Genomic DNA, 12,426 nt, shown 5'->3' on the forward strand with positions numbered 1-12,426 from the left:
TCCATCATTGTTTTAGCAGTGTGAGCGGATTTGGTGTGAGAGGCATGCATACGTCCAGAGTTAAATGTTTTGGTGCAATCCATGAAGTAAACATTGACATATTTGCTTCATGTGACCCTCTGCTGATGGAGGATTGGCCTCAGAGTGTTTCTGAATCTGTCCCAGAGTTGTTGAGATGTTGTGTAAGTTGTTGCGTTAGTTGAGACTTGGATCGTCTCCATCTTCCAACATAAAACAGGAAGGAAGAGTTCACAGTCCCGCCCACACTCAGTTTGATTGACAGCTGATCTCCGGGCAGTGTGGTGCAGAAACATGACAGCACTGAACGCCTCCCCCTCCTCTCCTCCACCCCACCCCACCCAGCTCTGTAGGCTTACCGCTCTCATCCCTCTCCCTCTCTATCCGTCTATTTTTATCCGTAGCTCCTCCTCCTCCCTGGCAGGCTATTTTCAGCTATAGTCCCTCCATCAACCCCCAATCTCCTGTGTTAGTAAATGCCTCTCTTCTCCTCGCTCCTCTCCCCATGCCCGTTCTTTAATCTTTTAAACAGTCGGCCAATCTGACTCCTGAAGCATGCAGCAGCAGTGAGAAGAACGAGTGAAGGTGAGCGGAGGGCAGACGATGAAGGTCTCCTCCTCTTCTCTACGTTGTGAAATAAAATAAGCTGTAGTCGACTCTCCCTTCATCCGTCTAACTTCTTTTCCACCCAGTGATCCACTTTCAGCCTCCCTCTTTTTTCTCACCCTCCTCCCTCTGTCTCCTCTCTCTCTAAGCCTTCATTCACACACACACGCACACACACACACACCAAGGACTCTCAGACAGAGAATATTAGCCGTCTGACCAGCAGCTGTTTCTGCTCGCCGTACAAAGCTTCACTCTGCAGCCGCTTTCGTCTATTTGTGTGTTTTCGAGCGAGGGGAGAGGAGGGCAGCGTGTGATCTCCTGCTGCTCATTTTTCAAGGAGGATTCTAACTCCCCTCTTCCTCTCAGAAACATTTCTTTTTTTTTTATCCTACCCGCCGCTCTCTCCTTCTCTTTCCCTGTCCTTCTCTTCCTCTCCTTCCCTCCTTCTCTGTCTCTTTCTCTGTCATTCTCTCAGCGCTTCGTTCTAATTTTGGAAGCATGGAACCTCGGGGAGCGCTCTCCCAAAGCTATTTACGTCCTCGCCTCTCCTCCTTCTCCTCCTCCTCCTCTTCCTCCTCTCCTCGTCTCCCTCTCGTCATCCAGGAGGAAAACAGCATGAGGAGCCTTTGATGCACCCGAGCAGGGGGGATTCAGTTTCTCCTCCTCTCAGTATTTTTGACGTGTTGTTAGCCGTGGGACGCGGTGAAGAGGCTGCAGCAGCTCTGCTCTCCAACCGATCCTCTCCATCACTTCTCAGCGTATGGGACACGCAGGAAAACAAGACCCTGATCCTGCTTTTTCTGGCTGCACGGTTTCTTGGTTTGGTGAAGAGTCGCTGAGAGTTTCGTGCAGCAGAGGAAGCAAACTTTCTTCTCCTGTCTGCAACATCGAGTTTCATTTGCGCGCAGAGTGTCCTGCATGGACCAGGACTCCGGCTGACATCAAGAAGACCAGCAGAGCAGAAAGTCTCATGTTCCTAACTTGATTTTTCTACACTTGGTGCTTGAAGCTGTGTGCTGTATGATTCATTTGTGGACACAATCAGAGAATATCTGGAAACAGTGTAAAAAGAGGATTTTTGTGTCCAAGGAGACATCAGACGCTCAAAGAAGAAGAGTCTACCTGCAAAAATCTGCATCCTGATCGGGACACCTTTGTTGGATTACATAATAAAAGAACGGAGGAGTTCTCTCTTGCATTTTTAAAGGACTTCCTGGGGGGGTGATAAATTTAGGATGATCTCTTTTGTGCTGTAGCAGCCAGGACTACAGTTTTGAAGTTTCCTCTTATCCAGTGATGATTCCTCAGCTCCTATCAGGATGATTAACCCATGATTCAACATTTCTGACAGCACACATCAGTGTTTGTTCCCCCCTCATCTTCGGCAGCTTTAATCCTAAACTTGGCCACTGAAATGTCTTCGGAGAGGAACTGACAGCTTGTGACAAAACAGAGTGTTGCCTCTTGTCTTGGCATGCTGTTACATCCTCCCGTGTCAGGATTGTGCGCCATGTTGCAGACCATCTATGAGACTGAGTCCTGTTTCTCCTCCACCAGCACAGACAGCCACCACCAGCCTCTGGAGCTCCTGAGTGACAGCAGGGGCTCCAGCACCGCCATGCCCACCGCCGGTGAGTCATCCCTGGGAGAGGAGGGACGGGGGAGTGGGGGGCTTGATGGAAAGGCAGACTGAAGATGTGGAAAGCAGATTATATTCTGGTGTTTAACAGAGTGAGGTTGTTGTTCTCAGTATGAAAAGTGCTGGTGGATGTTTTAGTGTCACAAAAAGTGTGTGTTTGTCTGTGTGTGTGTGTGGGTGGGAGCTCAGAGCTGCTGTCGTTGGAGAGTACAGGACGATGTGTTTGGGTCAGGGGGCTTGCAGACTAGGAGGAGAAGCGATATATGAGCTGTGAGGTGAAAGGGGACGAGTGCATGCTGGGCTTATGAAAACAAACAAAGTGAAGCAGGTATCGCTGTTTCACCCAGGTGGACAGAAATGCTGCAAACTCTGGGCTAAAAGAGCTCATGTGTAACCTGCTAACCTGCTGCATGCTGAATCCAAACCCCTGAAATTAAAAGTAGCACTGAGAGTTCGAGTTATTTAGTTTTTCAACACAAATACAAATGAGTTAGTCTGATTAAAGAATCTGAAGCAGTTACTCATTGCTCATTGCTGTTTTATATTTTCATTTAATAATGATTCTGATATCTCTTCCACCCTTTTAAAATTATGGGTTGTTTTGCATGCACTTATGAAAACAATCCTAATACATTCATTCATCGAAAAAATAACATTGTGATCATACCCAGTGGCCGGAGTAATCCGGTGCTTTCGAAGTGAAGGTTGTGGAAATTTGAGGGGAAGAGCGCAGTTCCCTTGTTACTGTTTTTGTAGAATTTGTACTCGGGGGTATGGGATATGTGTTTCAGGCAGGGCTGAACAATTAATCGAATTTAAACTGACATCGCAATGTAACAGAGTGCAATTTTCAAATCACAGAGTCTGCAATTTAAAAAAATAAAATTTTAAAAATGTTTAATGTACACAGACCTGGAGGGGAAAAAGTAACTTGTGCTCCTTCTTCCTTGAAACAAGCAAAAGTCAAAATGCTGTTTTTTCTGGCAAAAATATTACACGTCTACAAGGCTTGAAGTTAAATCAATCCGTCAATATTCTTCGGTGACCGTGATAGTTAAATGAAGATATATTATTCGTATCAATTTATGCTTCAACCTATTTCATGTCATCATAACATGTAGGCCTGGCCTTCATACTAGAGAATGATATAGAATGATTTATTATTTGTTTTTAGTAAATAATGCAAAAGATACCCCCCAAAAAATAAAATAAAATAAAATAAAATAAAATAAAAATAAACTAAAAAATAATAATAATAAAATAAAATAAAATAAATAAAATAAAAAATAATTGCATGCTAAATCGCAATCGCAATATTGGTCCAAATAAATCGTAATTAGGTTATTTTCCAAAATCGTTCAGCCCTAGTTTCAGGGAGCCTTGTGTTCCTGATTTTAGTCTGACATTAGCATGCTTTAGTGTTTGCAGGAAAAACAGTGAGTACCGAGAGCAAAAGCAAGCTGAACCCCGTCCATAGTATGGATATACTTGCTTCTATCAGAGGCAGTCTGAAAACAGCTGATATGAAAACTCTTTGTCTAAGAATCTGTGTTTATTTGAACATTCAACATAAACTTGTGCGCTTGTCCCAGTGGTTAAGTCGTGCTCCCATAAAGCAGGTAGCTCAGGCTCAGGTCACCCCTGCTTTTCTCTCTTCCCCTTTTCCCGCAATATATCTGCTCGACACTTTGAACAACCAATCTGCACTCATGATCCCAAACTCCCTGGAATCATGCATCAGAGTTTATCAATCCGACCTTCGCTGAGCATCCATTTTTTAACGTTTCTGTTGTCTCCAGCAACAGAAGGGATGGCATTTATGAAAGGTTCCACTTCACCTCTTTCAAGGAATGTTTTGTTTTCAGCCAATCAAAACCCTGTGTTTTTTATTGAATTGAGGCAGAAATGCATGAGTAGTTTTGTGTCAAACATGTTTCCCTACAAACATTTTTCCTATGTCCACAGGAGGAGCCAAAACGTACAAAACCAGAAGCTCCTCTCTGGAGCTGTAATCAAGCTCATTGTACTCTTGCAAAAACTTTGTGTTAAACACAGAATCAGCTTCATTAGCAAAGTGTGTGCACCATATAGTGTTTAAAACATGGACGAAGTGGAACACTGGAGTTTGCAGATTGATGCGCGGTTTAAAGAGTTCTGTTTGTAAACGACAAGGTAACAGCACGATGACTGATGTGTTAAGGGTAATAAAGAATAATAAAACGATTGATTAATATTTAAAACTCAGCCTTCAAGCTTCCTTGAAGGCTATCCAGTAAATGTGCTCTTGTGATTTTCCTGCTGCTCTCTGTCAGTTCAGAGAAATATTTATATATATTTTGGGGAAATTTTGGGACTTTGATGATCATTTTTGATCACTTTTTCTCTGCAGAGCCTCAAGCATGAAACTCTGCAACTTCTAGGAACTCTTTTTATCTTTTGTTATCGTTTAAATCTGTTAACGACACGGAAAAAGTTAACCAGTGGAGGCCCAGTCTCTTTAACTATGTTGCAGCCAAATTGAGGAAAGCCTAGTTTTAAATGCGGCTCATTGCCAGGTCTGTATACAGGAGGTTGTTCGAGGAGCAGGACTTAGATTCAATGTAATCTCCTTTTCCGCTGCAATTAAAGCATTGGCTCACTGACGAGGCCTGGTCAGTGTGTGTGTGTGTGTGTGTGTGTGTGTGTGTGTATGTGAGCGAGTTTGTGTGTGTTCAGACTTAACAGGCTCACAGACGGTTAAATACGGGTGTCCTCTGCTGCAGTGCTTACTCTGATCAGTCTCGTTTATGCTCTTTACAAACATTGATCTCATTTTTTACATCACACTTGTTGTTTCCTTCTACAAAGAATCAGCTAAGACTTTGACATTATAGTGCATTATTAAAGAAAGGCAGAAAAAAACAGAGGCATCCAGACATGTAAAAAAATAGTAGGGATGTTCAATACCACTTTTTTTTTAGATCAATATCAGTACGAGTACTCACTGATACCGACTACTGCTACCAGTAGTACTTTTCATACATAAAATTTCAATGAACAGTGACAGATATTTTTTAACAGAGACAGCACACTTTGCCATTAAGTCCAAAATAAAACACAAACAACTCTCTCTGAGTTTACAATTTGTTTTTAATAAATGAACAGAAGTGCAAAATAAAACTAACAACTGTCAGAGTTTTAGTTTTTTCATTTGTTTTTATTTTTTAAATAAACTAAAGAGTGAAATAAAACAGTCAAACTGTTAAATCCCCCTGGTTCTTTCATGTTTTCTGAACTGGACCTGACGCACATTTGCCGTGGTGTTTAACCGCAGCAATGAAGTGCCAAACTACTGGCAAGGAGGACTTACTTGAAGCAAGATTTTTTTTTTTTTTTTTACCTTGACTATCACTTGCTGGTATCGGCAGCCTTGGCGAGTACCAATACCTTGAAAAGGGCTGGTATCAGCCCGATACCGATACCAGTACTTACCCATCCCTAAAAAACAGGTATTTCAGAGTATTTATGGTGATTCTCCATTCTTCTTCTTTAAAAGCCCAACACTCACATTTCCTTCACACTGAAGTAGAGGTGATGGTGTTTATAAGGAGTTTAACTGTGAGGAGATTCCTCTGAAGCCAGCACTTTGTAATCCCTCTTGTACCTGCGACCGTGAAAATTGTCAAAAGCTGTGTGCCCTTTTTTTACTGAGACCTTTAGTGATTTTCCAAAGTACAAAAAGATGAAAGAGGAGTCAAGTGTCATGTCCAGAGTCTTGACTCCTCCACAGACTTCACAAGTGGATGAGAGCAGAAAATATAAACACAGTAGAACTGATAAAAGTCACTCAGCTCATGATACAACAATATTTACAACGCTGGTTTCAAGAGGCAGTTTAACCCAGTTATGTTCAGAAATTTAGGAAATAATTTGCCTTTTATTTTGAAGGGGCACAAAGGTACTCCTGCTAGATAGCAAATGTGGGGAAGCTCAGGTGTAGCGACAACTAATAACCATAGATTGTTTAAACCTGGATGTAGCGTCAGTGATGGTGGTTGGAAACGAACACATTTTTGGTCAACTAAGGCCCCGTTTACACTGAAACGTTTCATCTGAAAACGCTAAAACGCAGTGAAAAAAATCTGCATTTACACGGAAACGCTGAGGGACTGAAAACGCTGTAGTAAGCATGCCACGCCTGTAGGTGGTGCTATAACTGTCTTGTCCAGAAGCCGCTTTTCGGAGATCTCCACCGAAGTAGAGTTGAGCCGGTCATCTGGTGTATTGGGGAATACTAAGTTAAAAAGTGGAGCAACATATGCACTTTTTGTTGAAAGACAGTCAGAAGATACAGCAGATACAGCAGATTGTGTAGCACTACACGGTAGTTCGCGACAATCGTACCAACAGTACTGTTGTCCCGTTGTATGCGCGCGCGCGAAGCAGTGTGTGACGTCAGCGTTTACTTTGAAAAGTGAAGTGAAGTGTTTCAGAAAAATTTCCACTCTGGAGGCCGTTTTTAAAAGTTTGCGTTTTAGGTCGGCTGAAATGCTGTTTCTGTGTAAACGCGAGGCTGAAACGCAACAAAACTTTTGCGTTTCACCCTAAAACCGTTGTTGTGTAAACAGCCTCTAAGAAACAGGCCAGGAGGTGAAACTGAGGTGGGCTTTGTGCTTCTGGGCTGCTCTCCATCGCCTTTTGTGCTGTGTCTGGTTTTATCAGTGTCATAGGTTTTGTCACCAGGGTTGCAAAGGAGTGGAAAATTTCCAGTAAATTTTAGGACAGTTCCCTGAAAATTACCACAGGAATTTTAGCGTGGGAAGAAACTTTAGGGATTTTGTTAAATGAGTATTTCTAAAATTCCTATGAAAATACTGAGAATCCTCTTTTTTTCTTGTTATCCAGTTTGTTTGAAAAGATTGCATTAGACATGTTTGCATGAATGTCTGCTTAAAATAAACCAAAATGTTGAAATTTTATGTTCATATGACCAAGTTAATGCAGTTTAGTATAAATTACTGAAAATTAAAAAAAATCCCACAGAAAGTTTCTGTCTTTGAAAATTCCTGGAATTTTGAAACTGTCACTGATGCTCACTTTTCTCTTCTCTGTGCTGTACTCTGATGGCTTGTTGCTGATGCTTTCTCAGCCTTGGCTTTTCAAGTATGCATATAATAGAGCCAGGAGGTGTGCTCTCCCTTCATCAGACTTTGGCATTCCACATAGGCACATGGATGGGCAGGAAGCTCCTAGAACAGAGCCATACCACCAAATTTAACCAACTTAATGCACATAATGAGTTCATTCAGTCACAGATATTAGAGATATGTTTATGTTCAAGCAGTGCAGTGAAACGCAAACAGCACGCTCCACTGTTTGAAAATGATGTCATGATCAGCTTTCATCCACTGATTTGAATCATATTCCTGCAAACTGATTTTCAGCTGTCTCACAAGTTGTCATTATGTAATATTCAAACTCCCTGGAGCAAAATGCAGTGAAGCACTTCATTTAACTGACTGTTATTTGGGGTAATAAAAACCCAAATAGCATCTTATCAGCAGAACCTGACCTGGGAAAGAAGTTTGTAGAGGTGCTCTCAGCTTGTTTTTCTTCTTTAAATTCACCGGACTTCACTTTGCGAGAGCCTTTCTTCCTGTGTTGGTTCAGCCAGGTGTTTTCAGAGACAAACTGTGCTGTAGCACAACAGACAGCATCCTCTGTGGATGACCTACAGTCTGCCATCCCATAATACCCCTGACCCACCCTTGGTCTCTACGGCAACGCTACACATGTGACTTCTCTCTCTCTAAGCTTCTAATTTGTCTAAAGTACACACGGCCATTATCCTATTTTTACCCCTCTCCCCTTCGCTCCCTCTGTGTCTTCACTTTCTCCCCTCCTCTCCCTCACACTCTCCCCCTCTCTGGGCTTTATTTAGTGTTTGCAGGGCTGATGTCATGGTGCCTATTTTCTTTTAGTGATGCAGAACCAACAAGATGGGGGAGAGGAGAAGAGAAAGAAGAATATATTGGTTTCCAGAAATACCTCCCAGCAGAAGCAGCAGCAGGAACATGAAACACGAGCTGCTGAAGAGAAAAAATCCACACCTCTGTCTCAGAGATCAGTGCCTCCTTTGTGATTAAAAACTCCGAAAAATTAACTCTCAATGATGCATCTTGTGATGTCAGATCTCATTCTTCCTGCTTCTGCATGACAACTGTTTCTCTTAAAATTAAAAAACCCCAAATTTTGGGACATGCAGGTCCCTCTTTTTTCTGGAATTTCCCTCTCACAGAAGTTTGCTCACAGCAGGACACTGGCTGCTTGGACTCATTAAGATGAGGGGGCGTCAGGGTGAGGCCTGCAAGATGAGAAGGAGTTTCCCTCAGAAGTGACTGTTTCTGGTTCAATACCTCAACCACTACAAGGACACGAGTCTAAGGAGTTCTCAACAGCTGACATGGCTCACCTGACTTCTTGCAGACTTTTCTAGATAACAGTTTCCTACCCTTGGACAGCAAATATAAGACTGGGTTTTTTCGTAGTAAGACTCTACTCTTGTCCCTTAACTGCATTTCTCAGAAGCCCCTCTTCATCTGTGAACTCCTGACATGTTCTGGTCAGATTCAGGCCATTCAGATCCTGACATTTTCTGGACTTTTTCATGTTGCACTTAACTTTAAAAAAAGGTTTAGTGCAGGTTTAATACATCTGTTATAAAAATAAGTGAATATCCAACATCACTTTCTTGCATTTTTCAGAACTCCCTGCCAGAAGTTAATTTTGTAAATAACCTGAAAATTACCAGACTTTTTTTTCATATTTATGAAGACTGACACCGGTGCACCTTGACTTTTTGTAGGAGTTTTGCAAAGAATTGAAGGGAAGAAGTCAAGTAAAGACAACCAGCTGTTACTGTTTACTCATTCATAGATTTGGGGATAGTTTTAATATATTTCAGAAGTGCAGTACATCCCTGAATAGGCTTGAAGTGCATGGTGCATTTGACTCATGGATGGCCATCTTTGAGACACCTTGGTCCTGTCAGTATCTGGACGTTTCCTTGTCTCTCAGAGCAGGGGATTGCAGGTTGCACAAGCTTTAAAACTGAGCGAAAGTAGAAAGCTGGAGAAGAAGAGTTACCATTTTTGTTTTGTTTCTCTGAATCAAGTCTAATGTGGCCAGTTTTTTAGAAAATGTCTGCAAATCCTGGCCCTGACATTTTCTGCACTTTCCTTTTCCAGGTAGATGTGCTGCAGAAGTTGTCTTACATAATGGTGACTGTTTTTTTTTATGATGACACTGTGTGTAAGGACATTTCCACAGTGTCAGTGTGAAACCTACTTGCTCATGGTCCTTCTGCCTTCACACATCCTTACCTGGACTTTGCGTGGACATTGTACTTTGAGGTGTGGAGGAAAAAGGAGGAATAAAGTTTTCCTCCTTATCAGACATGCAGGCTGTGTTGTTGGGATCATTTTAACTGAGATCAGTGTAATGCGCACAGAGATATATAATCATCAGTCTGTGTTTGTTTCTGCTGGGAGTCTCTGTCTGGTTAGATGCGCAGTCTGTCTTTTTATTGCACTGCTCTCTTGTGCTGGATTTTCTCTCTAACTTCAGTGATCTGCGCCAGTTTGAGTCCAGTGTGATCGACTGAAAAGTTTCTTCTTTGTCAGACTGTACGTTAGTGTACAAGTGTGTGTGTGAGAGTGTGTGTGTGTGTTTACTAGACTATAAATGTCTTCGGTTTGACGTCAGACGCTGGCTGCTGTGGAATGCTGCTCTCTTGCCAAACGGACAGTTACACACACACACTCACACAGGGACAGTGTGTGTGTTGTAGTGGAGGGGGAGACACGTGCGTCACAGTAAAAGGCCAGAATATTTGTTTAGGTGATTTAGACTTGAGGGGCTTCACACACGTCCAGACACACACACTCTTACACACTCGCGCACACACAGCCTTATTTATCTTCTGCCTCCATTTTTGGACGTTTTTAAACTGACTGAGCTCACTGAACTTTTGCAAACCAGAAAACCTGAAAGTGAACAGTTTCTTTGCATGTTTTTGTGTGTTAGCATGTGTGTTAAGAAGTTTTTCTGTTGCTGGGTCACTCTGAGGACAAAGGTTAGAGGTCAGGGGTCCTTAAGCTTCAGCTTTGCAGTAAACACAGGTAGAATAATTGAATCTGCTAAGAAGATCTCAACTGCCTCGTGATTAGGGATGGGTGCCTTTCACATATGAAACGATACGGTACCAATACCCGGTACCTGGCGATCTGTACAGGTACTCAACGGTACCAACTTCTGGTACTTTTTTATGTTTATGTGATAAAAAATACCAATTTGTTTAGAAATAAAGTTTGTAGATTTTTCAATTGAACATATTTATTCTTCATTATATAACCTTGCAATTAGGCCTGCCACGATAATCAATAAATCAATTAACCAAACGATAAATAAAAACGTCCTCGGTAAGTTTGCCAGCCTCGATAAACTGACACGTGCATGCATGTTTGTTTTCCTCCTCTTTTTCGACCAAAGAGGCTGAATGAGAAGATGGCTCACTACGTCTATCTTTCCTAACATCGGGGTGCATAGGTTCTAAAGCGGATTTAGCGGATTTATAGCGGAGTGAGCATCTGTCAAAAATGCGATCTTTGGGGTGAAGACGGGGCTGCTCGCGCGTACACACGGAGAGAGCTGGAAACACACGCTAATATGAGTGATGGCACGAAAGATACGGTTCTTAAGCTGCCTGCCACAGTCCCAGTGTGGGAATATTTTGTTTTTTATCAGAATGAACAAAGTGTGAGCTCATGAACACCAACAAGCTGATATGTCACATTTGTTTGAAAATAGTGGCGACGAAGAAGAAGAAGGGGAGGTGCAGCGGAGCTTTGTTCTTTGACAATCCGCTCTTACTGAGGCTTTTGGTCGGCAAAGTAAACAGAAATAAAAGCGCCAAATGGTGGGCGCTCAAAGACAGCTACATTACCAAAGAAATGCAGCCCTTCAATATGGTTAAAAGCCAGAAATGTTAAAAATGTTTGACAGACAGTACAGATTGACTGGGAAAAAAAGGACATGTTACAAACAATTCAGGAACTGTATAAACTCCCTTTTATTTAGGCTACAGTTTTTATTGTTGTTTTTTGGGGGGAGTTTTGTTTGTTTTTTTTAGAGACAGGGTCTGTGTTTTATTGTTTTTGATTAGTATTAATTATTTTCATTGACATGTATTTTTTTCTAAAAGAGAGTCCATTTCATTTTCATTGTATTTTTTTCTCTTTCTTGTTTGTTAAATTTATTATATTTTTGGTTTGATTTATTTTACTTAAAAGATCCTGACCTTTTAATTACAGTTAAATACTCTTAAGAAATTAAAGTTTCTTGCTTTTGATATGGTGTACTCACTTTATTATCCCACTTATCACAATTGCATCAATGAAAAAATGGAAAATAAATCAAAATAATATTGACAATGATATCGTTTATCAGCAATAATATTTTGGAAAATTATCGTCTAGCAAAATTTGTTATTGAGACAGGCCTACTTGCAATGCTGTGTTCATGTCCAGCATGGAAAATCACCTACTCTTCCACTCCCTTGCAATCACAAGGATGCATTTAGGTACCTAAACATGGTACCTTTTGATTTTACATGAATCGGTACCTGGTACTTTTGACAGAATTTGGTCAGTACCTGTAAATGTACCTAATTCGGTACCCATCCCTACCCGTGATACACAATACAAATAAATTTATAACAGAGATGTGCAGAGTTCAGCAGGCTGCATGCTGTTGGATTATGGAGCCAATCTATAGGTTGGGTAGGGACCACATAGTGTTGTTTAACAGCCTGAAACTGTTCCTCTGAGGTAGTTTTTCTTATTTTTTGATGTGTTTAATTGTTGTCGTGATGCACTGATCCGAACTTAAAATTGGTCTAATACAGACGAGAAGAGTTAGATTGGAAATCAGGGACAAAGGACCTTGAGTTGCCAAAACTGAATTTACCTTCTTATCATCACATGAGGAAATAGAGGATGTTAAATTAATACTGGTACTGGATCAGATCAGTGTCAGCCGCCGAGGTGTGTGTGTGTGGACGGCTGAGCCGAGGAGCTGATGTTGTTGAACTGCAGCTGAATTTGTGAAGTCATGAGTGTCTG

General features: G+C 41.6%; 1 protein-coding gene across 6 annotated transcripts in view; it reads left to right on the forward strand.

Annotated features, from left to right (window-relative positions):
• The window catches only part of hdac5 (histone deacetylase 5), a 55,357-nt gene that overhangs the window by 17,696 nt on the left and 25,235 nt on the right, over window positions 1-12,426 (forward strand). For 3 of the 6 annotated variants that reach the window (XM_074695791.1, XM_074695793.1, XM_074695792.1), the window contains exon 1: window positions 889-2,258. The exons of 2 other annotated variants lie outside the window; for them this stretch is intronic. In XM_074695791.1, coding sequence (XP_074551892.1) covers window positions 2,102-2,258 — 157 coding nt within the window. In that variant the 5' untranslated portion in view covers window positions 889-2,101. Of the gene's footprint in view, window positions 1-888; window positions 2,259-12,426 lie in introns of those variants that run through there. One more of the 6 variants, XM_074695795.1, reaches the window with a different exon arrangement.

The sequence above is a fragment of the Halichoeres trimaculatus genome, unplaced genomic scaffold (genome assembly GCF_033239565.1).
Source record: "Halichoeres trimaculatus isolate MK-OKI-2021-1 unplaced genomic scaffold, fHalTri1.1 fHalTri1_scaffold_20, whole genome shotgun sequence".
NCBI lineage: Eukaryota > Metazoa > Chordata > Actinopteri > Labriformes > Labridae > Halichoeres > Halichoeres trimaculatus.